Below are 27,690 nucleotides of genomic sequence, written 5' to 3' on the forward strand. Positions count from 1 at the left end.
TTCCAGCCGCGTAGCGTGCGATAATTTCCTGCGTGCGTTAAAAACGCTAGCGCACCTTAGTAAAAGGAGCCCTAAGTCTAGGTCAGCCCACATCCTGTCCTCACCACTCCTTTTAAAAATGCCCCTTTCAGCTCTGGACACACAGCGGGATTCAGAGGCCTAAAAAGTCTCTGGATATGTCTAAAAACCCATTTCGATTATCGGCACTTGGATGACCTGTCTTTAGATGTATTTCTGTTTCGATTATGAGCCCCATACTATCCAGAAAGTTAAACCCTTAGCACACCAACGTACATGCGGGAAGCCCTTATATTTTTCTGAAATATTCTTTATTGAATAAATATAGTAGATGTACTCACAGTTGGTAGATGTTTTTTGAATATTGTAGATGGAGGTGAATATTTGAAGAATGGAAGCTTGTGGCAGAGGTGAGAGAATAGTTGAGGCTGTAAGGTATTCGAAACAATGGCGTAGCGAGGGAGGTTGCCTGGGGCGGTTACGCCCAGCATCGCTGTGCCATGCAGTCTCCCTTACTCTTTCCCCGCTGCTTGGGTGCCCCCCGACTCTTCCCTGCCACGTGAACAAGAGTGATAGCCACGCATGCGCAGACCATCCTGGTTGGCTCTAGATGCGATCCGTGCATGTGTTTGGTCTTTGAGGTCAAAACAAAGGGGGAGGGGTGGCTGCAGTACTACGGAGCACCAATACTGTTAAGCATAATAGAGCACCGAGCAGGGAAAGCGGCCAGACTGGAACAGAACACGCCGTGGTGCAGCCCCGCTTTAAACCCGCGGGTTAGGTCATGGGCTTGGAGAGAGGCAGGGCGGCCGAGAGCAGGACCCTTTTTGCACAAGGGAGATTTTATTTCAGGGCTGGGAATGGGATTTCAGGGCAGCAGAGAACAGGACAGTTGGAAAGGACATGAGCGATTGGTCCTCAGCAGTCGCTTCTTTTTGGATCGGCCAGCCCGATCAGTATTCCTTCTTCTGTTTAGTGAATCACTGCCTTCCTACTTTGCATGCCATTTTCCCTCATTTGCATGGGCGGATCGGGTTGGAGGTTGATCGACCAGGAGGTTAGTGAATTGGATTGGGGTTGGGACACGCTCGCAAATTGGTCGGAACATAATCAGTAAGCTTAGTGAATCTAGCCCTTAAGCTTAGATGAGAGGAAAAGGGAGGAGGTCTTCGGAGAAAAGATCACTGGCAGTGAAGCTTATACAGGTAAGCAAGAGTGGCTGCAGCATACATGAGACTACATTGCACACAATGCCTTGCTCACACATCATAGCAGGAAATGTCTGCAGCATTAAAGTTCTATGGAGTAAGAATAACATTAAACACATTTTTAGAGTTAAATCATAAACTAATATCAAGCTGCTGGGGGCAGAACACTTCCTGTGACTAGCTCTATACAAATGAGTTCTCCCAATTCTCCTTAATTTTCTCTCTCTTTTCTGAAGATGTTTTGTTTGATAAATTTTTAGTTGACAAATAAGAGACTGTGGTATATGTTCTTCTTGTCCAATTATTGTTTTCCTATGTACTTTTGTGCTCACTTTGTTAACCGGTTCAAGTCCCATCTGAGAATGACCCGGTATATAAGACTAAGGGCTCCTTTTACTAAGGTGCACCAGCGTTTTTAGCGCACGCAGGATTTTAGTGTGTGCTAAACCCACGCTACACTTCTAGAACTTAACGCCAGCTCAATGCTAGCGTTAAGGTCTAGTGCGCGTGGCAATTTAGCACACGCTATTCCACGCGTTAAGGCCCCTTCCTTTTGTTTTGGTCCTTTTCCCCCTCTTTCTCTTTATACAAATTGTATTTCTGCCCTTCTCCATCCTGCATCGGTAAGTTAATGTTTATTAGTGCGTTTGATTGTTTATAGCAGGGCTGTGGAGTCGGTAGATAAATGTTCCGACTCAGACTCCTCAGTTTTTTGTACTTCAGACTCCGACTCCAGGTACCCGAAATTTCCTCCGACTCTGACTCCTCGACTCCAACTCCGACTCCACAGCACTGGTTAATTTTCAGATCGTTAAAATGGAATGTCAAGTTGAGAGAAATGAGCATTTTCGACACCACCTTCTTTTTGCTTTTAATCAAGGTTCTAAGGCCGCAGAAGCTGCTCGCAACATTTGTACTGTGTATATAGTGGGTGCTATAGCTGAAAGAATCGCTCGTGATTGGTATGCCAAGTTAAAAAATGGAGTCGGTAGATAAATACTCCAACTCCGACTCCTCAGTTTTTTGTACTTCTGATTCCGACTCCAGGTACCCGAAATTTCCTCCGACTCCGACTCCTCGACTCCGACTCCACAGCCCTGGTTTATAGCATTATTTGTAATTTGTTTTTAACGTACGTTCTTTTTATACTTTGTTTTTATATTATGTAAAACCGCTTTGAATTTTAATAAGGCGGTATATCACATTTTTAAATAAACCTGAAACCTGAAAATCTTTGTAAAAGGAGCCCTAAGGATTGGATTGGATTGTTGATGTTCCCTTCTTTGATGCAATCCTCTTCCTGCTACTGTTGTGAGTTTCATTACTTTTCAGTTTTAATTTTGCTGCGTCTTTTAACTGCTGCATGTTTGTTGTAATTTTTAAATTACTGTTTTTTGTCCAAACCTGTTCTTGTCTTCAAATCTCAATGGTCATGCTTAAAGCGGAGTTAATGCATGTTTTCATACTTAAGGTTTCTTACTGCAGTATTTACTGCCCTTGGAAAACCAAAAAAAACTCTGTGGAGTGACGATAGGGTCAATTCCTTTTGTTTTTTGCGTATTTACTGCCCTTCCCATATGTTACACAATAATTAAACTTGGCCCTTTTGAAATGCGGAATTAATTCTTGCCATTCCTGGAAATATGCCTATTGTTTAAAGGCAATCTTAGGTGGGGAAAGTGGAAGTTGGAACAATGTGCAATGTTTGATTTTATTACACACATTGGAGCTGATATTCAGTGGCATTTGTCCAAGTAGAAATGGCTCCTACCCAGATAAGTGCTTCTCGCTGAGGTCATACTAAAGATGGCACTATTTAAATCTATTTCATTTATGGTTGAGAATTATATAACACAACTCTCCAATGTGTTACCCAACCTCCAAAATATCCAGCATTCCCCTCCATAGAATTACAAATTGTTAAACATACTCTCATATATTTCAAATGTAACAAAATGTGGCCTCAGGTACACCTCCTCCACCCTTAGTAGTGTTCAATATCGGTGGGAATACCGGTGTTTTCATTCCTCATTGGCTCACATTCTTTTTTTGCATTTAAATAAATTTTTTAAAAAACTTTTTTACTTTTTTTTTTATCCACCGTGCTCTTTTTAGAAGTTTCCTTGAGATTATTCTATTTAAAAGTGTTCAAATAAGTTATATACTTAGCTTATCATGCTACTGGGTTACATGATCATGTTTTAAAATAAAGTTTACTTAAATGCAAAAAAAGAATGTGAGCCAATGAGGAATGAAAACACCGGTATTCCCACCGATATTGAACACTAGTAAGAGTGGAGGAGGTGTACCTGAGGCCACATTTTGTTACATTTGAAATATATGAGAGTATGTTTAACAATTTGTAATTCTACGGAGGGGAATGCTGGATATTTTGGAGGTTGGGTAAAACATTGGAGAGTCTTGCTGAGGTCAGCCATTGTTTTTCAGCACCATTATCTAATACCCTGAAACTATTTACTGATTGCCCTGGCACTATCCAGATAACCCCTAATGCTATAAACAGCCTGACATTGAATACATAGTAACATATTAGATGACGGCAGATAAAGACCCAAATGGTCCATCCAATCTGCCCAACCTGATTCAATTTAAATATTTTTTAATTTTTTCTTCTTAGCTATTTCTGGGCAAGAATCCAAAGCTCTGCCCGGTACTGTGCTTGGGTTCCAACTGCCGAAATCTCCGTCAAAACCTATTCCAGCCCATCTACGTCCTCCCAGCCATTGAAGCCCTCTCCAGCCCATCCTCCCCCAAACGGCCATATAGAGACACAGACCATGCAAGTCTGCCCAGTACTGGCCTTAGTTCAATATTTAATATTATTTTCTGATTCTAGATCCTCTGTGTTCATCCCACACTTCTTTGAACTCAGTCACTGTTTTCTCTCCACCACCTCTCTTGGGAGCGCATTCCAGGCATCTACCACCCTCTCCATAAAGTAGAATTTCCTAGTATTGCTCTTGAATCTACCACCCCTCAACCTCAAATTATGTCCTCTAGTTTTACCATTTTCCTTTCTCTGGAAAAGATTTTGTTCTACGTTAATACCCTTCAAGTATTTGAATGTCTGAATCATATCTCCCCGTCCCTCCTTTCTTCTAGGGTATACATATTCAGGGCTTCCAGTCTCTCCTCATACGTCTTCTGGCGCAAGCCTCCTATCATTTTTGTTGCCCTCCTCTGGACCGCTTCAAGTCTTCTTACATCCTTCGCCAGATACGATCTCCAAAACTGAACACAATACTCCAAGTGGGGCTTCACCAATGACCTGTATAGGGGCATCAACACCTTCTTCCTTCTACTGGCTACGCCTCTCTTTATACAGCCCAGCATCCTTCTGGCAGCAGCCATCACCTTGTCGCACTGCTTTTTCACCTTTAGATCTTCAGACACTATCACCCCAAGGTCCCTCTCCCCGTCCGTGCATATCAGTTTCTCACCTCCCAGCATATACGGTTCCTTCCGATTATTAATCCCCTAATGCATTACTCTGCATTTCTTTGCATTGAATTTTAGTTTACCAGGCATTAGACCATTCCTCTAACTTTTGCAGAACCTTTTTCATATTTTCTACTCCCTCTTCGGTGTCTACTCTGTTACAAATCTTGGTATCATCTACAAAAAGGCACACTTTTCCTTCTAATCCTTCAGCAATGTCACTCACAAACATATTGAACAGGATCAGCCCCAGCACCGAACCCTGAGGGACTCCATTACTCACCTTTCCTTCCTCTGAGCGACTTCCATTAACCGCCACCCTCTGGCGTCTGTCTGATAGCCAGTTTCTAACCCAGTTCACCACTTTGGGTCCTAACTTCAGCCCTTCAAGTGTGTTCAACAGCCTCCTATGAGGAACCGTATCAAAGGCTTTGCTGAAATCTAAGTAAATGACATCTAGCATATGTCCTCGATCCAGCTCTCTGGTCACCCACTCAAAAAATTCAATCAGGTTCGTTTGGCACGATTTACCTTTTAATTTAGATGCAGCAGTCCGTGCTTGAAGTCAACACTGCCTGTGGTGTTTTAATTTGGAAAAATTAAAAACATGGAAAATGGGCAAAGATCTTGGTAGGTAATATTTTTCCCTTTGGTAATAATGAAAGCAAATCTTATATAGTTTGCTTCCATTATTGTGGCCAGCGCAGAAGGATTTGTCAGACCACAGGTACCTTGTCATTAGTTTTGTTTTTGTCACAATGTACAAGGGGCTGCTGAAAAGTTCTCAGCCCAACCAACAAATTTGGGGGCAGTCCCTGAGGGCTATACACTTAGGCCCAAGTCCTCGATAGCATGCCATAAGTTAGGTAATGATAGGTGCTCTCCCGCTGCCTAACTTAATTGTTTATTAATTGGCTTAATCAGTGCACTAATTGGCTGTGCTGATTAAAATCCAATTAAACCACATTAAAAAAAAAAATATGGAGGCACCTCCTAAAAGGTTGCCGGTATCCCTTCCACAGAGGTGCTTTTAAGACATGTGGTTCATGCTGGAAGTGGCATTAGACATCGTAAACGGCACCATTGCGTGATTGACATGTGATCGGTGGCCATTTTTAAGGCGGCCGCCAATATTGGTGCCGTTTACAGAATTTGGGCCTTAGTTCAGTGATTTTCTGTTTTTTGTTTTTTTTTTGTCAGAAAAATATAGAACAAAAAAAGTGGAAATCGCTGGGCCAAAATATATAGCCCTCAATGGAGACTGCCCCAACTTTGTTGTTTGGGTCGAGAACTTTTGAGCAGCCTCTCATATAAGGCTCTTACACACGTTAACATTTTTGTCCAATAAGTTTGGGGAAATTTTTTAAATTTTTTTTATATATAAACATAGTGATGCTAATTTGCACAATGTTCAAATAATTTCCTTTGGTTACTAGGGGTAACTGTGTCTCACTTCTTCTAGGTGTTACTATCAGTAGAGTTTTGCACACGTTGGAAGTCTTGGATCGACATTGTTTTGACAGATCGGATTCCAGCAATTCAATGGAGACACTATATCACAAGATTTTCTGGCCAAACCAAACTAAGGACAGCCAGGAGGTAATGACTGCACAGATGACAGATAGACAATGGGGACTATTTATTTTGGTAACAGTATTTTCCACTCATCCAGACTCTTTCCTTTTCCCACTGAGAAGGATGCTAGTTTGTGTATCGTTTTCAGAAACAATCCAACTTTTGCTTCATCTATTGTAATTATTCAACCAGTGGCAGCCATTGGTCGGCACTGTTATCAAAGTCTACACCATGGCAATGTTGAGGTCTTATTGTGGCATATGCACAAGCTCAAACATTCAGGCATTGATATACATTTTAATATGATCATCATGTTGATAACTGTTGCTAGCTGCAGGAGAAGACTCTCTTTTGAGTTGCACTAATTGCAGGAAATTCTTGTGTTTCTATATTTCCTCTCCACTTATGCTTAAATAGTAGGTGGATCACCAAACTTCAAAAAAAGACTTTACCTTTCAGTCAATTCATAGACCTCAGCGGCTACACTCAAACCATCAATTTTAGTTTTGATATTTAAGTAGCCAGCCTCCTCATTGGTCTTCAAGCAGCATTATAGGGTAAAGACCTTGAACAATTGCTTGTGCCCACTACCTATGGGGAATTCAGGAAACGCCTAAAAACACATCTGTTCCTGAAATACTTAGGAAACAAACCTATACAATCTCAGTCCTCAACAAATGGTCATTAGAACTATCAATAACTAAGTCTGAACTTTGTTTATTCCATTTAATCTGTAACATTCCTAATCATTGTAAACCGCATAGAACTTCACGGTCCTGCGGTATATAAACTGTTATTATTATTATTTATTATTCTATAAACTTTCAATATTTAAAATTTTTGCTACAAAATGTTGAAAAAAATCTTCCATAAATATTTCCATAGATAGATCTTGTCAAATAATACTCTCTGTCAACAATCTTAGGGGCTCCCACATGAATTCACATTTCGTCAAGGAGCTTCCCATACAAACACCAATAACAACAGTTATTGCACACTACTATCCTAATACTTAATATAAAAAAACACATTTAACCATGCACACCTTTATGAAACAACCCTGTCATCATGTTTCTCAACTTCAAGATGGCATTGTTGTCTCACTTTCCATTAATATCCCATCCTGCCACATGATCTTAACATCCAGTCGAGACAAGCACTCAAAAGCCCTTTTTTTAAATCATCATCATCCATTCCAGCTCCACATTCAGTCCATAAGACATGATTGTATTTAACCTATAAATCCATCTCTGTTCTTTATAATTTAAAAATCTTTCATATTGAATCTTTCAATATGAAAGATTTCTAAATTATGGAAATAATGGAAAGTGAGGTACCACCGCCATCTTGAAGATGAGAAACACGACGACGGGGTTGTTTCAGAAAGGTGTGTGTGGTTAAATGTGTTGGCTCATTTGGTCTTCTGATTTATTTTGGTGTATAGTGCTAAGGATATACCCTAGCTGTTAGTTGTATTTGTAGGCTATCGCTTCTTATTCATCAATTTGTATTATTTTCTGTTCTTTTAACAAAGATGGTAAAATACTAAAAATAAGCAAACAGGTCTCCAAACAATCCAACATCTCGCCCCTCCTGCCAGCGTCTTACCACTAAGCTTTTATTATTTTAATACTGTACTTTAATTAAAAAGTTTTTAATAGCATAATAAAGTACTGCTGTTATCCAGTTGCTTCTTCAATATAACAGCCCCAAATGTGTTAGCCATTGAAATAGCTATGTTTAGATAATACCCTCCCAAGATTTCCCCCCTCACCAGTCAGTAGTTCTACCTTTCAGTTCTCCTTGCTCTATCATCATCTTCTCACACCTCCCCTCCCCTCGCCCTCTTTCCATCTTCAGCCTGGCAAGAAGAGGTTCCTTCTGCACCAAATGGATTTAACTTAACATGACACATAGATGTTAATTTTGCCATCGACACCCAGCCTTGATTTCCATTGAATTATTCCCAGGGCTTTCTTATGTTACTAGCAATCATGCTATTTCACATCTCCCTGTTCCACTAAGCTTTCTAATAATCCAAAATAGCTGTGAAAACTAATGAGGATGTTGCTGGATAAGTAGCCAGCCTGGATACCTGCCATCTTGCTGAATGGCAGCCAGTAACCACTTGCTATCTGGGTTCCAATCCAGCTACTCTAGGATCTGTGGTGTTAGTTTGAGCTTGTGCTTGATTTCTGACTCTTATATATATTTTTTTTTCTTGTCACCTTTCTGGAAGGAATGCAGGTGTCAACGTCCTGCAGGCATTTATTAGGTTGCTTTCTGGGTAGCTTTATCCATTGTTCTGTGGTACCATTAGGCCATGCTTCCTTTGTCCTGCCTTATCTTGCGATCACCCCTCCCTTTGCATCTGTTTTCAAGGCATCAAACCAATATCAAGGAGTGGAAGAAACCTAATACAAACACTAAGGGCTCCTTTTACAAAGGTGTGTTAAGCGTTTTAGTGCGTGTTTAGCACGTCCATAGGATAACATGCATTCGTTAGCATTTAGCGCCTGTTTAGCATACAATAATTATCATGCGCTAAAAAGCATAGTGCACCTTTGTAAAAGAGGGGGTAAATGTAAACCTTTCCACCAAAATACTCTAAATAACCACTATGAACACTCTCATGGCAGAGAAGGAAAAAGGCTCAGATCATTGAGTGCCAGCAACATTGGCTCTACCATCATATCACAGGCATAAAAAACCTTCAATATTCTTTATGAAATATTGTAACACCTTTGTATATAACTGGGAAGTTGCTTACAGCAATGCTGGCTGCTGTAGCGTGATCCTGAAGTACAGTTTCGATAGGGATAGCAACAGCAACCCTCCACCATTTCTCAAACTTTGGCACTGTAAGCCTATATCTAAATATGGGCCTGATCTTATTAAACTACAGTCCAAATCAATAAATAGTATAATTACTCAAAAATTCTAAAAAAGGCCAACAGTAGAACAAAAGGAAACTCGGCTTGCTCACCCTTAGAGACGAAGACTTTATATCTCAAGTGCCCAAAGCTAGCAATCAGAGCTTGTCATAGTTGCTAAGCTTATAACTGAGCTATCATCGATAATTGTCTTATTTTCTCTGTGAGCTATTTTTTAAATTGCAAAATCATTCACTTATTGACTAATGCTGTTTGCTGTATAGTACTTAGCTCGGGTTAAATGTTATGCCCGGCTTTCATCCCGATGGAAGATCTCCGTTTCCCTCTAATCGAAATGCCGAGAGCTTGTTCAGGACAGCATTTAGTTAAATGGAATTGGATATAATTATCCTCAGATCTTATCCTCCTGCTTGTGTATTTTAAGAATCGCTGACTTCGTCGGCGAATCAACTGATTATAAAGTACTTTGGCGGCGTCCTACGTCATGCCTGATCTTATTAAACGCATCCACTAAAGCTTGAGGGTTGGCTGAAACGATCACTCAGTCTTCGGTTCACTGATGATTCATCAAATCTTCTGCCTCGTCCTCAGGAGTGGGGTTTTGGTAGATTGTAAGCTCACTTGAGCAGGTTCTGTCTCTTCCGTGTTGATGTACAGCGTTGTGTGCGTTTGGTAGCGCTACAGAAATGAGTGTGAGTGTGTGGGCGCAGTGGTTAGAACTACAGCCAAAGCACCCTGAGGTTGTAGGTTCAAATCCCGCACTGCTCCTTGTGAGCCTGGGCAAGTCACTTAATCCCTCGACCCAGGTACATTAGAGAGAGAGAGAGAGAGAGAGAGTAAGTCTACTGGAACAGATAGGGAAAAATGTGAGTACACTTCTCCCTTGTCATTCGCGGGGGATACGAGCAGAGCTGGACCGCGAATGCCGAAAAAACACGATTATCCAGCTCTATCCCACCCCCACCTCCCTGCTGCCTTCCCGGCCTTACCTGGTGGTCTAGAGGGCTTTTGGGGCAGGAGCGATCTTCCTACGCTCCTGCCCCGTGCAGATCGCCATCAGGAAATGGCTGTAGGGAGTTCCCGATGTAGTCTTGAGAGACTACGGGAACTCCCAGCAGCCATTTCCTCATGGCGATCTGCACGGGGCAGGAGCGTAGGAAGATCGCTCCTGCCCCGAAAGCCCTCTAGACCACCAGGGAAGGCGGCAGGGAGGGAAAATAGATAGACTTTTTTTTACATTAAGACTGTTTTTTTAAATTTTCCCCCCTCCCCAGAAAAAATCACGATTATATGAAACCGCGAGTGCAGGAACCGCGAATGGGGAGGGGGAAGTGTATCTGAATGTAAACAACTTAGGCTATAAGTGGTATATAAATACTAAAATAAATAAAATTAGTGATAGCAAAATTTCCTAGTTTTTTCCCACACCAGCATTCCACACAACCCTGTACTTAGAGTTCCATTCTCTGTCCATTGCAACGCAACATGCTTTCTGCTAGTTGACTATGAATTTCTTTAGAGGCTTTTTTGTTTTTATTGGCTGCTCATTCTATTATTCAGTTGTATACATTTCTTTTAATTCACATTTGCATGGGAAAATCAAGCTGTTTCCTACGCAAATAGCTTTGATGCAAAAAAGCACAGAATTTTGATAGGAATGACTTTTCCCCTTCACTGAAACATTCCAGAGGGTCGAACTCATTACAGGAAATGATGCTGGTTGTAATAAGCCACATGAAGCGCCACAGCTGGAGTAGGAAAGTGCCTTAATTCTACTGAATTTATTGTCTGTGCTATGCACACTTTAGGCCTCGTCTATCAAACTGCGCTAGCAGTTTGTAGTACGGTGATCCGCGTTGAATGGCCTACGCCGGGAGTAGCATGTGCCATTCAGTGTGGCTCTCTGCGCTAAAAACTGCTAGCGCAGTTTGATAGAAGAGGCGCTTTGTCTTGGAAAAATTTTCTATGCTAATGTTGTTTTTTTTTGTGCTTTTTCCCTGTTGGAGGTCTTGTTTTCATGGATATTTTGAGTGAAATGGTGTGGTAGTCATGTTTAGTCCACTGTTTGAGATAATATATTTAGAATTAAAACAAAAGGAATAAAGGTAAATACTTTTTTTATTGGACTAACATAGGCCTAGATTCTTAAAAAACCGTGATAAAAAATGATGGGCTGCTATCGCAGCCATTCTGGTATCGAATTAAAAAAAGCGAGTCATTCTCCAAAAAATGCTCATGCAAATGAGGTTGGCGGAGAGTAGCGAAGACTCGCTAAATTTGCATGTGCCCATTGCTGGTGATAGTGATGGGCACATACACAGAATAAATGCAAAAAGAACCCCCCTTCAAAAAACACAACAGAGGGAGAGAGGTTCTATATCTTTTGCTGCCAACCAACACCCCCCCTGCAGCGGGAGAGATGCCCACTCTCTCCTGCCACCAAGCGACTCCCCCCAGCAGCAGGAGAGATGCCCATTCTCTCCTGCTGCCATACAACAGCCCTTCCTGCCTCCGACCCCTCTACCCCTTACCTTGAATTAGTTGGCTGATCGGAGGGATGCCTACTCCTTGTAGCCAGCTGGCCCACCCCTTCCACACTGTCTGCCATTATGTTGGAAAAACTAAAAAGGAATGCTCGGTTTACACAGAGTGGCTTGCAAACAACATGGTACTCTATTCCAAAGCGCTGCAGATGTGTGCGTCTGTGACATGTCTACAGCGCTTTGGAATTGAGTACCACGCTGTTTGCAAGCCACTCTGTGTAAACTGAGAGCATTCCTTTTTAGTTTTTCCAACATATTGGCACCATCTGCTGGATCACAAGCATACCCCTGAGGAAGGCTTTTCCAAAAAGCCGAAACATGGACCGTGTTGAGGTCCAGCATAAAAAGGATTAAAGACTCTCCAATAGGCTTGCATTATTTTATATATGTTTTAAAGGCTTATGTGTGTTCAATAAATTGATTGATTATTCTTAAGGCTGATGTGCAGTGTCCCTTCCTCACTTTCTCTTGGTTTTACAAATACAGAATATTCTTGTGTTTCATAGTAACCAACAAATTCTATGCAGATCACAAAATTAAGAAATCTAGGCAGACCCTAAAGAATAAAGCTTCATATTAGAGAATTATCAATGTTGCAAAAAAGATTTTTTAAAAAAAGAAACGCCTTCAGGAGGTTCCAAAACAAAAAATAACTGGCGATAGGTCTAATCTGAGTTGGTAAAACATTCTAAATTTGAGCTGCTAAAAATGTGAAACTGGAGGAAAAAACCATTTTAAAACAAATACTTCTTGTGCTTGAATATTGCAATAATAATAATTAAAAAAAAATTCTGGATACCTCTGCTTTTCCTGTATTAGGAAAACCAATTATATCTAATAAATATAGAGGGGCTTTTCCATACAAAATATTAAAAATCATTGTACATATCTTTAATTAATATATACCTCTACTGGAAGCCAATATAACTGTATAAACAAAGGGGAAAATCTCTCACCTTTGTTTAGCCCTTTTATATCTAAATAAATCATCAGAGGAGAAATGACTGGTACAATCCCGTAGTCTGTTTCTAGCTTTTAAAAGAAAGGCTATTCTGTTAAGTCTCAAACACTGGTGCACTTCAGATGTGAGGTAATTTCATTAGCTCAGCCTCACATTCAGAAGATTTGGGTTTGATCCTTGAATCATGTCTTTCTAGGGTTACCATATATTTGAAGACAATAAAAGAGGACACCTGACCGCACCCCCTTTCACTCATATCCTTAGTCCTCCTTCCCATTCTCTGTACCCTTTTACCTGCATAGAATGTATATATGTTGCGTATGTCTAGTAGCGCTATAGAAATAATAATTATTAGTAGTATCAGTCCCAGCTCCATCCTTATCTCTTCTTCCTTCCCTTGCCTCCAAGGTCTTTCTTCCATCCATGTCCCCATATTCTGCCCCCGTCCAGTTTATTTTCCTTCTTTGCCCTTTCTCTTGTACCCCACCACAGGACAAATCTCTCTCTCTTTCGCCCCCCCTCCTCATAGTACTGCATTTCTCTCCCCTTCCCCGAATCCACAATCTTTCTCAATCTCCCTCCCCATCCCAACATCTGCCTCTCTCTCCCTGTGGTGGCATCTCTCGCTACCCCCTAGCCAGGGGTGCTTTTTTTCTCTCTCTCTCCTTCCAACTCCTACCCTCCAAAGGTGCTTCTCTGTTTCTTTTTCTCTCTCCTTCCACCCCCTTGGGTACTTTTTTGTCTGTCTGTCCTTCCAATCCCCTCCCCCCAGTGGGTGCTTCTCTTTCTGTCTTCCAGTCCCCCCACATGGAATCCACATGACCTCTCTCTACCTCCATCTCCTCCACCCAACTCCTCCTTGGCTGCTTCATTGAATCTTCTGGCAGCCCAGCAGCGGCAATGAAGGTGAGCCTGCTGCAGTTGACATGCCTCGGAATTTGCTTCTCTGCATCGACTTCCTGTTCCTGCGTAGGCAAGACCTGCAGAGAAGCAACTCCCAATCCATGCCAATGGCAGCAGGCTCATCTGATTGGTGCTGCCTGGCTGCCTGAAGATTCAATGCAGCGGCCAGGGAGGAGTCTGAAGAGCTGGCTATAACCAGACAGATTCCCCCAATCTGAAAAACCCATCAAGACACCCGCACAGTCCTCTAAAAAAGAGGACATGTCTTGGTTTCCCCAGACATATGGTAACCCTACGTCTTATATTCCACAGATTGGTTGGAGAGATTATGGATGTTACAAAAGACTAGGTATAGGAGGAAGAGATAGGGAGCCATGGTCATCACTCGGTTGTGACAACTGACTATGAACAAACTAATGCAGATTATACTTCTATTCCCAGACCTCAAACACCCAAGACACTACTTAATTCATTTTGTGTCCTTCCTGGGGTGACGTGTTCATCATCGGTCTGGTTTTGTTTATTTTAGTGCAGGTAAGACCCCAATTAACCAATGCGGTGTGATGATTAAATTTTAAGAAGAACACTTAGCTTATAGCCCGACGGCTACCCAGCCATTTCACTGGCAAGTTTCCTCAGGGGCTGATACTCTTCAAAATTCCATTATTATCTCGTATTGATTTTAGGTCCGATTATTATGGAGAATCTCCCGGCACCACTCTTGTTCGTATTGCTAATAATTTGAAAAGTATCAGCCCCTGAGGAAACTTGCCAGAGAAACAGCTGGTTAGCCGTCGGGCCATAAGCTAAGTGCTCTTCTTAAAATTTAATTATAGCACCACATTGGTTAATTTGGGTCTTATCTGCACTAAAATAAACAAAACCAGAGTGTTGATGAACACGTCACCCCAGCAATGACACAAAACGAATTCAATAGTATCTTGGGTGTCTGCGATCTGGAAATAGAAGTGTGTGTGTGTTGTAGTGCTAGAATCCTAGCTGGAGGCCCTTAAAAGCAGAAGGAAACTGGGAGGATGCACTTATTGAAAATGCTTATCCCAAAAGCCATTTATTGCTATAACATTTAGTGCACTTGAAGAAATGGAGGAAGATGGCTTATAGAAAACCAGGCTTGTTGGCAGTGGGTAGATGATCAAGGCATACTGTTTTTCACAAATGGAAATGTTTTTGGGGGGAGCAACAAAAACCAGCAGTGTTTTACGGCAAAAAGAAAAAAAAAAAAAGCTCCAGTACTCTTGACTGTGATGGTCTGGCAGCTTGAACTAGCTGTTTACATTCATAGCGAGTACCAATTTTCAGTTGAATGATTACTATTGGTTGGTAATCCACACTATTTTCTTCTTGAACAGGTTGCCCCCAATGATGAGGCTGTGGTAACCCTGCTTTGTGAGTGGGCTGTCAGCTGCAAACGCTCTGGTAAACACAGAGCAATGGCTGTGGCAAAACTCCTGGAGAAGAGGCAAGCAGAAATCGAGGCAGAAGTACGTACTGTCATTGTCTAGCCTTGGAGCAATATTCAGAGCCGTGATCTCCAGTCTGAACAAACCCCAAATGTCTTTTCTGTTAATGTAACAGCATCTATACTGCTGGATCAATAAGTGGCCCATTGGATTCCTAGTAAGTTTGTACTGTAAACGAGACAGCAAATTACTTTGTCATTCTTTCCACGGTTTAGGTGTCATGGTATTTTCATAAGACAAAACAAAGAGAAGTCCAACCGTTCTGCAGTAAAAAGCAAGCAGCCAAACCAAAAAAGAAAAACTGCAGAGATGATGTACAGGATTCAGGAACTTTTATTGGAGACAAAGGCTATTGTTTTCCACAATATGGTTCACATTATTGGAAAACAGTCCATGTTTCGATGAAACTTATTCCTCAGGGGTCCATGGTATCATAAAACCTCATTCATGGAGAACCAATTATAGAAACCAGCTGAAGTGTAGCAGCTGGACAGAATCCTATTCATTGCAGCTGACTGTGTATGTGTGTGTGTCTGTAATATACAGTGTTTTAATGAGGGGGAGAGAGTGCTGAGGAGAGGGACCATGGCGGTGGCTAGATAGCGCAATCCTGCTTGGTTGCTATGGAAACACCACCACTACCACGGCCCCTCTCCTCCACGCTCTTTCTCTCTCTCGTTAAAACACTGTATATCCCGCCCCCCCAAGGAAGAAGTTTCATCGAAACACGGACTGTGTTGGGTCCTGGTTTCCAATAATGTGAACCATATTGTGGAAAACAATAGCCTTTGTCTCCAATAAAAGTTCCTGAATCCTGTACATCATCTCTGCAGTTTATCTTTTTTGATATGGTATTTTCATATACCAACTGCAATCTGTTTAAGCAGCTGTGTCATCTGGCAGTGTGCAGAATTGAATCTTGGAGCATTTTCTGACACTCATTAAATAAAGCTTCAGCAAATACCAAAATTATTGTATTTAAAAGTTTAAAAATAGCAGACTGCATGCATGGAAACTTGGTCTTAGAATCTTTTGTCTAAACTGTTAGTGAACAGGGTTTTAGTGCTTAAAAACCACAGCAAAGGAAGTGTTTCTGTTGCTAATATCACTCCAAAAGGACAGTGTCTTATATGTGAATAGCTGTATGGTTCTGTCCAACCAGATGATAGAAATTTAGCATGTGGAGCATGCAGTACTGCACCCAGAGTGGATATTCAGAATAACATCCCCTCCCTTTGCTTTTTTGAAAAAAGTGTGCGCTCACTTTAATTGTGAGTTTATGGGAGGATTACATGGAGTATTGGAATTAGTGCTTCTTAGTACCTTATGTGGCTGCATGATACTATGAGGGTGGAAATGGGGAGGCCAGCAGGCAGGTGGTATCTCTCGTTAGAAGTATTTGAGTTTCCAATAGGCTGGAAAATCAACACTTTGGTAGAGAGCAGTACCACATAGCACAGTTTCAATATTTCAGCTTTATGCTGGTTTCTCAGCATCTACAGTTGTTATCTTTGATCTCATAGCATAATTTAGGACCCCTGAGGAAGGCGTGTTTGTCGAAACATGGACCACATTTTGTCCAACCCAGTGTTTCTCATCCTTTTTTAGCTCTGGCACATTAAACGGAGCAAATGTTTTTTACAGCACATTGTTATTGAAATTATAAAATTGCAAAACCAACAAAAAAAATAAATTTGAGAGTTATTTATTTAAAGTTCTTTTAAACTATGTATGGGTGATTGTAACAATGGTGAAACTAGATAGAATAGAATCGCTAATCAATGCGATGGATGTGCTTGTTTTTAAATGCAAATGAACTCAAAACGTGGCTTGATGGTCGACAAGCAAATGTGCATTTCATCATACAAATTTCTGTCAGAGCTGAAAATCCCAAGTTCGCAAAAATAAGAAGATCCAAACAGTAACAAAGCCTTGAACATAAGAATTGCCGCTGCTGGGTCAGACCAGTGGTCCATCATGCCCAGCAGTCAGTTCACGCGGCGGCCCTCTGGTCAAAACCAGCGCCCTAACTGAGACTAGCCCTACCAGCGCACGTTCTTGTTCAGCATGAACTTGTCTAACTTTGTCTTGAATCCCTGGAGGGTGTTTTCCCTATGACAGATTCCGGAAGAGTGTTCCAGTTTTCTACCACACTCTGGTGAAGAAGAACTTCCTTACGTTTGTACAAAATCTATCACCTTTCAACTTTAGAGAGTATCCTCTCGTTCTCCCTACCTTGGAGAGAGTGAACAACCTGTTCTTATCTACTAAATCTATCCCCTTCAGTACCTTGAATGTTTCGATCTCCTCTGTTCGAGGGAGAAGAGTCCCAGTTTCTCTAATCTTTCGCTGTACGGCAGCTCCTCTAACCCCTTAACCATCTTAGTCGCTCTTCTCTGAACCCTTTCGAGTAGTACCGTGTCCTTCTTCATGTACGGTGTCCAGTGTTGTACGCAGTACTCCAGGTGAGGGCGTATCATGGCCCGGTACATCGGCATGATAACCTTCTCCAATCTGTTCGTGATCCGCTTCTTTATCATTCCTAGCATTTTGTTCGCCCTTTTCGCTGCCGCTGCACATTGCGTGTACGGCTTCATTGACTTGTCGATCAGAATTCCCAAATCCCTTTCCTGGGAGGTCTCTCCAAGTACCGCTCCTGACATCCTACATTCGTGCAGGAGATTTTTGATACCAACATGCATCACTTTACACTTAACCACGTTGAACCTCATCTGCCATGTCGATGCCCATTCCTCGAGCCTGATTATGTCACGTTGCAGATCTTCGCAATCCTCCTGCATATTCACTACTCTGAATAACTTCGTATTGTCCACAAATTTAATCACCTCGCTCGTCGTACCTATGTCCAGATCGTTTATAAAGATGTTGAAGAGTACAATTGATTACTGGGGTCCCAAGAAAGACTTGCATAACCCCCAGTGCTGAAGCAATTGCATTGGTGACCCATGCAGCAAAGAGTTCACTTTAAGAATCTTTCAATTATACATCAGATTTTGTATCATGTTTCCTCGATTGTCTTACCGGGTTTAAAAAAAAAAATTTTTTTTTGGCCTAGAAGGTGTTTGAGATCAGAAAATAGTATGAAACTGAGTTTAGAGGGCAGGATGTCAATCTCTCATGCTAGGATTAGTGCAGTGAATGCTGTCTGTTGCAGGTGCCAAACTTTGGAATGCATGGCCTGGAATTTTGCAGTACTGTGCTGGGAGGATGAATTTTAAGAAAATGCTAAAAACTCAATTGTTTTAGTGCATTCCTGTGTTAGTTTTTTTTCCCCCCATTTTTCTTTATGAGAGTTGTTTGCAGTCAGATCTGTATGTGTTTAACTTGTTATGATTGTAATCTTTGTAAACCGTATAGTTAATATACAGTATATAAATTTTTAAATAAATTAAATAAATAGATGGTATTGTAGCTGCTTTCATGCCTATATCTTATTGCTCTCGGTGCTTCTGCTGTATCACACCACTGTGGCTCTATTTTTAACCTTGTTAATACATAATACATTTGATTTTCTTTATAGCCACAATAGTATTACAGTGTTCCCCCGGTCCTTTGCGGTCGGCGGTTCGCGGTCCCAGTCATTCGCAGTATTTTCCAACCGCCGACCAGTAGAGGACAGCTGGAGAGGCAGGAGAGAGCAGCTGGAGTACCAGTGAGTGAAGGAAATCACTCGCTGTATGCTCCGACCTCCTTTTCCTGCACTAAAGGCGGGCCTTACCAATCAGGAGCCGCGTGTCAAAGCAGCTCCTGATTGGTAAGGCCCGACTTTAGTGCAGGAAAAGGCGGTCGGAGCACACAGCGAGTGATTTCCTTCACTCGCCGGTTCTCCATATGCTCTCTCCTGCCTCTCCCGCTGCCCTCTCCAGTCTCCCCCACGAAAAACCGTATTTGCGGTTTTTCAAGATTCATGGGGGTTCCTGGAACGGAACCCCTGTGAATTTCGGGGGAGTACTGTAATTGATGATGCGTCAATTTTGATTTTTGCGATATTTGATGATACCTTTTTTATTGGACTAACTTAATGAAATTTTGGACTAGCTTGTCAAAAGATGTATTAAGTTTTTATTGTACAAACTTATCATCCTTATCTTAATATCTTGTTATGCTTTATTTCTGTTATTACCATTTAAAAAGTAGACTAAACATGGCTGTCATACCATTTTATGCATTACGAGGGGCTGTTGAAAAGTTCTCAGCCCAACCAAGAAGGGAATGATGTGGAGCCATGAAACTTACAAGTTATTCCACACTTTTCTTGACACTTTTCATTTCAATGAGGCAAATGAAACTAGTAAATGGCCACAAGTATAGGGAAACCAAGCCATTGTGACATCACCGATGAGGTTGGCTCTTAAGGCATTGGTGGAATGAGGCATTATGACATCACAAAACGAGAGGCCACTGAAAAGTTATCAGCCCAGCCAAGAAAATAATGTGGAACATAAGTTATTCCACACTTTTCTTGACACTTTTTGTTTTAGTGATATGAAGTGAAATGAAAAGTGTGGAAAAACTTCTAAGTTTCATGGCTCCACATCATTCTTTTCTTGGTTGAGCTGAGTACTTTTCAGTGGCCCCTCGTAATTTTTGGAAGGCAATGCAACTAATGTAACATTAAGGGACCCTTTTACTAAATGGCATTAAACATTTGACTCACGTTAATGTGTGGAAATGGAGTGCTGCACAGTGGCTTTAAAGGGTTTTGCGGTAGTTTGCCAGTTTCTGTGTGTTGCAACGTGTTATACTAGAATTTCTCTTAACATTGGGTGTGACATTGTTGGAGAGTGAGCCTGGAAGCATTAGCTAGCATGTTACACTTACCAGGTGCTAACTAGCTAGCTCGTATTGCAGGGTTAACATAGGATCACTTACTGCCTTCTACATAGAAGGCGCTAAGTGCTTTTGCATTAACCTGGAGCAGGTACCATGAATTAATCTGAGTGTTAACACACGACCTTCAATTAAAAAAAAAGAAAAATTGAGGATGCAGCTTTAGTTATGGGCTTACAACATGTTTACATTTTTTCTTATAGTGCATTAAACCTAATACTTAGGGGGAAATTCTAGAAACCCTACTGGTGCCTAAATTAAGTAACAAATGCCATTTAAAACGGCAGAAAACAGCACCATTAAAGTGCCTAATGGCCAGAATTATGTCAATCATGTGATGGTGCCCTATAGAGAATTGCGCCTCCGTGAAAGATAGACGCCAGAAATGTAGGCCAGGTTTTTCTGGGCCTACATTTCCGGTGCCTATCTTTGTCCTGAATCATGCTTACATAAGCTCTTTAGGCCGCCAAATGTCACTGTGGGCATAGCTAACACCGGAAGTGGCATTAGGTGGCCTAAAGCGCCTATGTAGGCATGATTCACGACAAAGATAGGTGCCGGAAATGTAGGCCTGGAAAACATTGGCCTACATTTCTGGTGCCTATCTTCTGCGAAGATGCAATTTTCTATAGGGCACTATTGCAGGATAGACACGTGATCGGCAGCTGCTGATATCGGTGCCCTATAGATGATCCTGGTCTTAATGCATTTTTAAGTGAAAGGCCTTTAAGGGCTCCTTTTACAAAGTCATGGTAGCGGCTGTTGCTATGGTAATCGCAGTGATGCCCATAGGGATTTAATGGGCATCAGAGCATTTGCCTTGAGGCAGCCGCTACTGCGGCTTTGCAAAATGGTAAATTTGCATGCTTTCCCTGTTTTTCATATAATTTCTGCTGCAAAATCTTGTGAAATTTTTGCTGAAAGTTAATGAATTCTTGTAAAATAATTTGTGAAAGGAGAGATGCCTTCTCAACTGTGTTGTTCTGGATGGAGTCCGGAGCTCTGCTCATGGCACTTAAAACTGAAAAAGAAAAATAATAATAATAAAAAATGTGATTGTCTGGTGTACTAATGTTGTTGTTTTTTTTTTCATTTGCTCCATTCGTAGAGATGTGGTGAATTGGAAGTTCTAGATGAAAAGGAGTCCATTTCATCTGCTTCCCTTCCTGGCTCCAGCCTTCCTGTTTTTCAGAACGTTCTTTTGAGGTTTTTGGATTCACAGGCCCCTTCCCTAAGTAAGTTCTGTGTTCTTCAGTCTTGTTTCAGAGTAGATAATACAAGATTGCCAAGAAGGAGACTTATTAGAAATACTAGGGATCATATCATACCAGCATATTTACTTTGTAAGTGCCCACTCTTGGCAACACACATGTAATCATATGTTTGTTAGAAAAAGTAGCAGATATGTATGCTTAATTTTAATATGACTTTTGCCACATTTGCTGTGCAGGAATTGCAAACCGCGGCTTTATAAAAGAGGCCCTAAGCTCTTCAATTAGTATTGGACAGGCACCAGCAAAATCAAAACAAAAAGGTAAATCTGAGCCCATTCTTTATAATAAAATATCCATTTACACCATAATTTTATTTATCCCAGGACAAGCAGGCAGCATATTCTTAACGTATGGGTGACGTCACCGACGGAGCCCCGGTACGGACCTTTTAACTAGAAAGTTCTAGTTGGCCGCACCGCGCATGCGCGAGTGCCTTCCCACCCGACGGAGGAGTGCGTGGTCCCCAGTTTCTTCGTTTCCGCGGAGCGAAGAAGATGCATGTGTTTTCAACGGCCGTTGAAAAACTATTTTCTGCCTTCCCGCTCGCGTATTTTTTCTTGTTCTTTAATTTTTTTCCTTTCGGATTCCTTTGCTTTTATTTCTAAAAAAAAACAAAAAAAAAAAACTCGTCCAGTTTTCTTATTTTTTAGGCCCGGCCCCGGTAGGGCCTGTTGCCACCATACAGGCCTCCGGCTTCGATTTTGCGGAGGCCGTGTTTCCCTTCATGCCCCCTCAACCGGGCTTTAAGAAGTGCCAGCGGTGTGCACGCCCGATCTCTCTCACCGACCCGCACAATTGGTGCCTGCAGTGCTTGGGTCTGGAGCATCGGGCTGACACCTGCACCCGCTGTGCGACTCTTAAAAATTGAAAAATAGGCAGATCCAGCAAAATATTCTCTTCGGCACTGAATCTGCCATGGAACCTGCCGCGACGTCGACGGCATCTCAAAAGTCGGCACCGACTACTTCGACGCCGCCAGATCCTTCTTCGGGGTCGCTGGCCCCAGGTAAGCCGGCTAAGAAGCCTTCCACTTCCCTTGAGCGCCCTCCTGCCATGGTTGCGACGCCGGTTCTTCCGGCACCGCACCGACCTAGCAAACACTCCGCTCCGATATCAGTGAGTGCCTCGTCATCGGTCTCCTCATCGCCGGAGCGTAGAGCGGCACCTATGGTACCGAAAAAGAAAAATGCGGTACCGGTGCCTCCCCTGGACGACCGCATCGCTGCCATACTCCAGACCCAATTACATGAGCAGCTGCAGCAACAACTCCAACAACTGTTGCCGGCACTGCTGGCCTCACACCTTCCGGTGCAGGACCGGTCCGAGCCTCGCACGATTCCATCGGTGTCGACCCCCTCGGTACCGCTTAACACATCCATGCCGGTGCTCTCGGCTGAACCACACCGTTCCCAACCTGCGGTACAGGCCCGTTCTGATGCCGATCCTTCCCGGTACCAGGAACGGCACCGGTCTTCCTCTCCCGGTACCGCCTCGGTACGCTCGGGCAAGTCTCTCTCTAAGACCCACCATGCCGAGCCTTCCACACCGATGACCCGCCGTGCACACCCCTTCATCAGGAACCCTGACTTATGGGAAGAATCCCCACATGGTACCGAGGAAGACGCTTCCTCGACGGACGAGGAACCCTCAACGATTGACACCGGTTCAAAGCCTGAGCAGTCCTCTTTTACCAAGTTCCTCAGGGAGATGTCGGCTGCTCTTTCCATTCCTTTAGAGTCCGACTCTAAAAAGTCCCAGGCTTTCCTCGATGCCCTTGAGCAACCTCCCAAGGAATTCCTTAAGTTACCCATCCACGACATCCTACGGGAAACTTTTTATAAAAACTGGAAGAACCCCCTCACTGTCCCTGGGGCCCCTCGCAAACTGGATAGCTTGTACTGGGTCATTCCAATCCCGGGGTTTGACAAGCCTCAATTGCCCCATGAATCTCTCCTGGTGGAGTCCACCTTAAAGAAAACTCAGGGCTCCAGTGGCTATGCCTCCACCCCTCCTGGCAGAGAGGGCAAAACGATGGATAAATTTGGCAAGCGCCTTTTCCAGAATGCCATGCTGGCCAACAGGGCAAATAATTACACCTTTCACTTCTCCTTCTATATGAAGCATCTGGTGCAACAACTCTCCTCCTTACAAAAATACATTCCTGAACGTAAGGTCCCTTTTTTCCAGACAACAAATTTCCAGTCTGCTCCAACTTCGGAAATTCATGGTACGCTCCATTTATGACTCATTTGAGCTGACCTCTAGAGCATCTGCCATGGCTGTTGCCATGCGGCGTCTGGCCTGGCTGAGAGTTTCTGACCTCGACATTAACCACCAAGACCGCCTGGCTAACGCACCTTGTCTTGGTGACGAACTCTTCGGGGAATCCCTGGACTCGACCACCCAGAAACTCTCAGCACACGAGACTAGGTGGGACACTCTGGTCAAACCCAAAAAGAAGACTCCGCCTGCTCGCCCCTACAGACAGCAGTCCTCTTACCAACGCAGGTTCTCGGCCAGACCTCTCAACCCGCCTCAGCAGCAGCCTCGCCGTCCCCGTCACCAGCACCAACCTCAGGCTCGTTCCCAGTCTCATCAGCCTGCCAAGCCTCTCCCTCCGTCAAAACCATCTCAACCCTTTTGACTCCTTTCTCCAGGGCATAGCCAGTCTCCCACCATCATTGCCTCTTCCTCAGCCTATCGGAGGACGCCTCCAACTCTTCCTCAGCCGTTGGGAGGTCATCACATCAGACCAATGGGTCCTCAACATCATTCGCCACGGCTACTCTCTCAACTTCCAGACTCTTCCACCAGACAATCCTCCCATAGAGTCTGCTTCTCACTCCTCCCAATCCCTCCTCCTCCTGAGGGAGGTCCAATCCCTCCTCCTTCTCAATGCCATCGAAGAGGTACCCTCAGACCAAAGGGGTCAGGGATTCTACTCCCGCTACTTCCTGGTTCCCAAGAAGACAGGAGACCTCCGTCCCATCCTCGATCTCCGGGACCTCAACAAGTGTCTGGTCAAGGAAAAATTCAGAATGCTCTCCCTTGCCACGCTTTACCCTCTTCTCTCTCAACACGACTGGCTATGTTCCCTAGACCTCAAGGAGGCCTACACTCACATCCCAATCAATCCGACTTCACGTCGCTACCTACGGTTTCAGATACAGCACCATCACTATCAGTACAAAGTGCTACCCTTTGGCCTCGCATCATCACCCAGGGTGTTCACCAAGTGCCTTATTGTGGTGGCGGCCTTCCTCAGGTCTCATGACCTCCAGGTGTTCCCCTACTTGGACGATTGGTTGGTGAAAGAACCTACGTCTCCGCTTGTGCTACAAGCCACTCAACACACCATCTCTTTCCTCCATCTCCTGGGGTTCGAGATCAGCTACCCCAAGTGGCACCTACTTCCCACACAGCGACTTCAGTTTATTGGTGCAGTTCTCGACACCACTCTGATGAGGGCGTTTCTCCCCTCCGACCGACAACGGACCCTGCTCCACCTCTGTCGTCAGGTGCTCCTTCATCATTCCATCCCAGCTCGGCAGATGATGGTCCTCCTGGGCCACATGGCCTCGACGGTCCATGTGCTTCCACTGGCGCGCCTCCACCTCAGGACACCTCAATGGACTCTAGCCAACCAATGGTCACAGACCACGGATCCTCTTTCTCATCCCATCTCTGTGACATCGTCTCTTCAGCAATCTCTTCAATGGTGGTTGAACTCCTCCAATCTTTCCAGGGGTCTACTCTTTCATCTACCCCCTCACTCCATGATCATAACCACAGATGTCTCCCCCTATGCATGGGGAGCTCACCTGGGAGATCTTCGCACCCAGGGACTCTGGACCCCTCAGGAGCGTCAACATCACATCAATTTCCTGGAACTCAGGGCCATGTTCTATGCTCTCAAGGCCTTCCAGCATCTTCTCTACCCTCAGGTTCTTCTCCTGTGCACAGACAACCAAGTCGCCATGTACTACATAAACAAGCAAGGCGGCACCGGATCTCCCCTCCTCTGTCAGGAGGCCATCCGCATCTGGACCTGGGCCACGGCCCACAGTCTCTTCCTCAAGGCTGTCTATATCCAGGGCGAACAGAATTCCCTGGCCGACAATCTCAGCCGCATCCTTCAACCTCACGAGTGGACTCTGGATCCTCCCACACTCCGCTCCATCTTTGCTCAGTGGGGCACTCCTCAGGTGGACCTCTTTGCAGCTCCTCACAACCATCAGCTACCCCAGTTCTGCTCCAGACTCTTCTCTCCTCATCGTCTGGCCCCGGATGCATTCCTTCTCAACTGGACGGATTGGTTCCTCTATGCCTTTCCTCCACTGCCGCTGATGTTGCGGACGTTATTCAGACTCCGCAGGGACAAAGCCACCATGATTCTCATTGCCCCTCGGTGGCCTCGCCAACACTGGTTCTCCCTCCTGCTCCAGCTCAGCTCCAGGGAGCCCATTCCTCTCCCTGTGTTTCCCATGCTACTTACACAGCAGCATCAGTCTCTACTGCATCCCAATCTGTCCTCGCTCCACCTGACAGCTTGGTTTCTCTCGGGCTGACCTCTCCACACAATCTGTCTCAGCCTCTCCGTCGTATTTTGGATGCCTCCAGGAAACCGGCCACCCTCCAATGTTACCATCAGAAGTGGACCAGGTTCTCCTCTTGGTGTTTCCTACATCACCACGATCCCACCTCTTTGGCGGTGGAAACTGTACTGGACTATTTGCTCTCTCTGTCCGACGCTGGCCTCAAGTCTTCCTCAATCAGAGTCCACCTCAGTGCCATCACTGCGTTTCATGAGCCTATCCTCGGAAAACCTCTCACGGCTCACCCACTGGTTTCCCGGTTCATGAGAGGCCTCTTCAATGTCAAACCACCTCTGAAGCCTCCTCCAGTCGTCTGGGACCTGAATGTGGTTTTATCTGCCCTCATGAAACCTCCTTTTGAGCCTCTTGCCACAACTTCGCTCAAATTTCTTACCTGGAAGGTGCTTTTCCTCATTGCCATCACCTCTGCCAGGAGGGTTAGTGAGCTGCATGCACTGGTCGCCGACCCACCTTTCACTGTTTTTCACCATGACAAGGTGGTTCTGCGTACCCATCCTAAATTCCTTCCCAAGGTGGTCTCGGAATTTCACCTCAACCAGTCCATTGTGTTTCCTGTCTTTTTCCCTAAGCCCCATTCTCATCCTGGGGCACAGGCGTTGCACACGCTAGACTGTAAGCGTGCCCTTGCATACTACCTTGACCATACCAGGGCCCACCGCTCGTTCCCTCAGCTCTTTTTGTCCTTCGACCCTAACCGCCTAGGTCGTCCTGTCTCTAAACGGACGCTTTCCAACTGGCTTGCTGCCTGCATTGCGTTCTGTTATGCTCGGGCCGGTCTCTCGCTGGAAGGTGCTGTCACGGCCCACAGGGTCAGAGCTATGGCTGCTTCTGTGGCTTTCCTCCGTTCCACGCCCATCGAGGAAATCTGCAAGGCTGCCACTTGGTCCTCAGTTCACACGTTCACTACTCACTACTGTCTGGATGCCTTCTCCAGACGGGATGGACACTTCGGCCAATCAGTGTTACACAATTTATTTTCCTAATGGCCAACCATCCCCCCTCCCTCTCTGTTAGCTTGGAGGTCACCCATACGTTAAGAATATGCTGCCTGCTTGTCCTGGGATAAAGCACAGTTACTTACCGTATCAGGTGTTATCCAGGGACAGCAGGTGTTATCCAGGGACAGATATTCTTACGTCCCACCCTCCTCCCCGGGTTGGCTTCTTAGCTGGCTTATCTTAACTGGGGACCACGCACTCCTCCGCCGGGCGGTGCGGCCAACTAAAACTTTCTAGTTAAAAAGTCCGTACCAGGGCTCCGTCGGTGATGTCACCCATACGTTAAGAATATCTGCCTGCTGTCCCTGGATAACACCTGTTACGGTAAGTAACTGTGCTATATGGCGCTCAAAATTGCATGCACAGATTTAGGCGTGCACCCAATTTGTGTGCAATTTAATTGATAAATGAGCCAATTAGCACTGATTAATTGAGCACTAATCAATTATCAGTGCTAAATGGTATTAATTAAAATTTACTTGCACATCTGTAGGATCCGCATGCAAATTTTCCATGTGGATCTGGAAAGGGAGCACAGCCTTGAGGGGCATTCCTGGAATTCATGCACAGTATTTTTATTTTTAAATACATTTATTAAATTTTTCAATAAAGTGCCAGAAAAAAACATACAGAAATGCAAACAGTATTCTCTCACATGTGCACAAACTAATCCCTCCACCCTCCATCCCCCCATGTTCATAAAATAATAATTGTCCAAAAGCACACCATGTAGCATGTGATCATATCCATAAATTCAGTAATCTACTGCGAGCATGGGGAATAAGGTCCATCCAAAAACGCTCCCAAATCTGACAAAAGCGACGGCCAGGGCCCAGTTCAAGATCACCAACTTGTCTCCGCTCCAAAAATGCATGCACGATCATCAAGGATCTCCATTGACTGTAAGAG

At 44.0% G+C, this 27,690-nt stretch overlaps 1 protein-coding gene across 6 annotated transcripts in view; it reads left to right on the forward strand.

Annotated features, from left to right (window-relative positions):
- The window catches only part of MED12L (mediator complex subunit 12L), a 388,873-nt gene that overhangs the window by 55,973 nt on the left and 305,210 nt on the right, over window positions 1–27,690 (forward strand). For 5 of the 6 annotated variants that reach the window (XM_033957964.1, XM_033957968.1, XM_033957969.1 and 2 more), the window contains exons 11-14: window positions 6,148–6,284; window positions 14,932–15,063; window positions 15,158–15,199; window positions 21,002–21,128. In XM_033957964.1, the coding sequence (XP_033813855.1) occupies window positions 6,148–6,284; window positions 14,932–15,063; window positions 15,158–15,199; window positions 21,002–21,128 (438 nt within the window). The remainder of the gene's footprint in view (window positions 1–6,147; window positions 6,285–14,931; window positions 15,064–15,157; window positions 15,200–21,001; window positions 21,129–27,690) is intronic. The other variant, XM_033957967.1, reaches the window with a different exon arrangement.

This window comes from Geotrypetes seraphini, chromosome 9 (assembly GCF_902459505.1).
Source record: "Geotrypetes seraphini chromosome 9, aGeoSer1.1, whole genome shotgun sequence".
Lineage (NCBI taxonomy): Eukaryota > Metazoa > Chordata > Amphibia > Gymnophiona > Dermophiidae > Geotrypetes > Geotrypetes seraphini.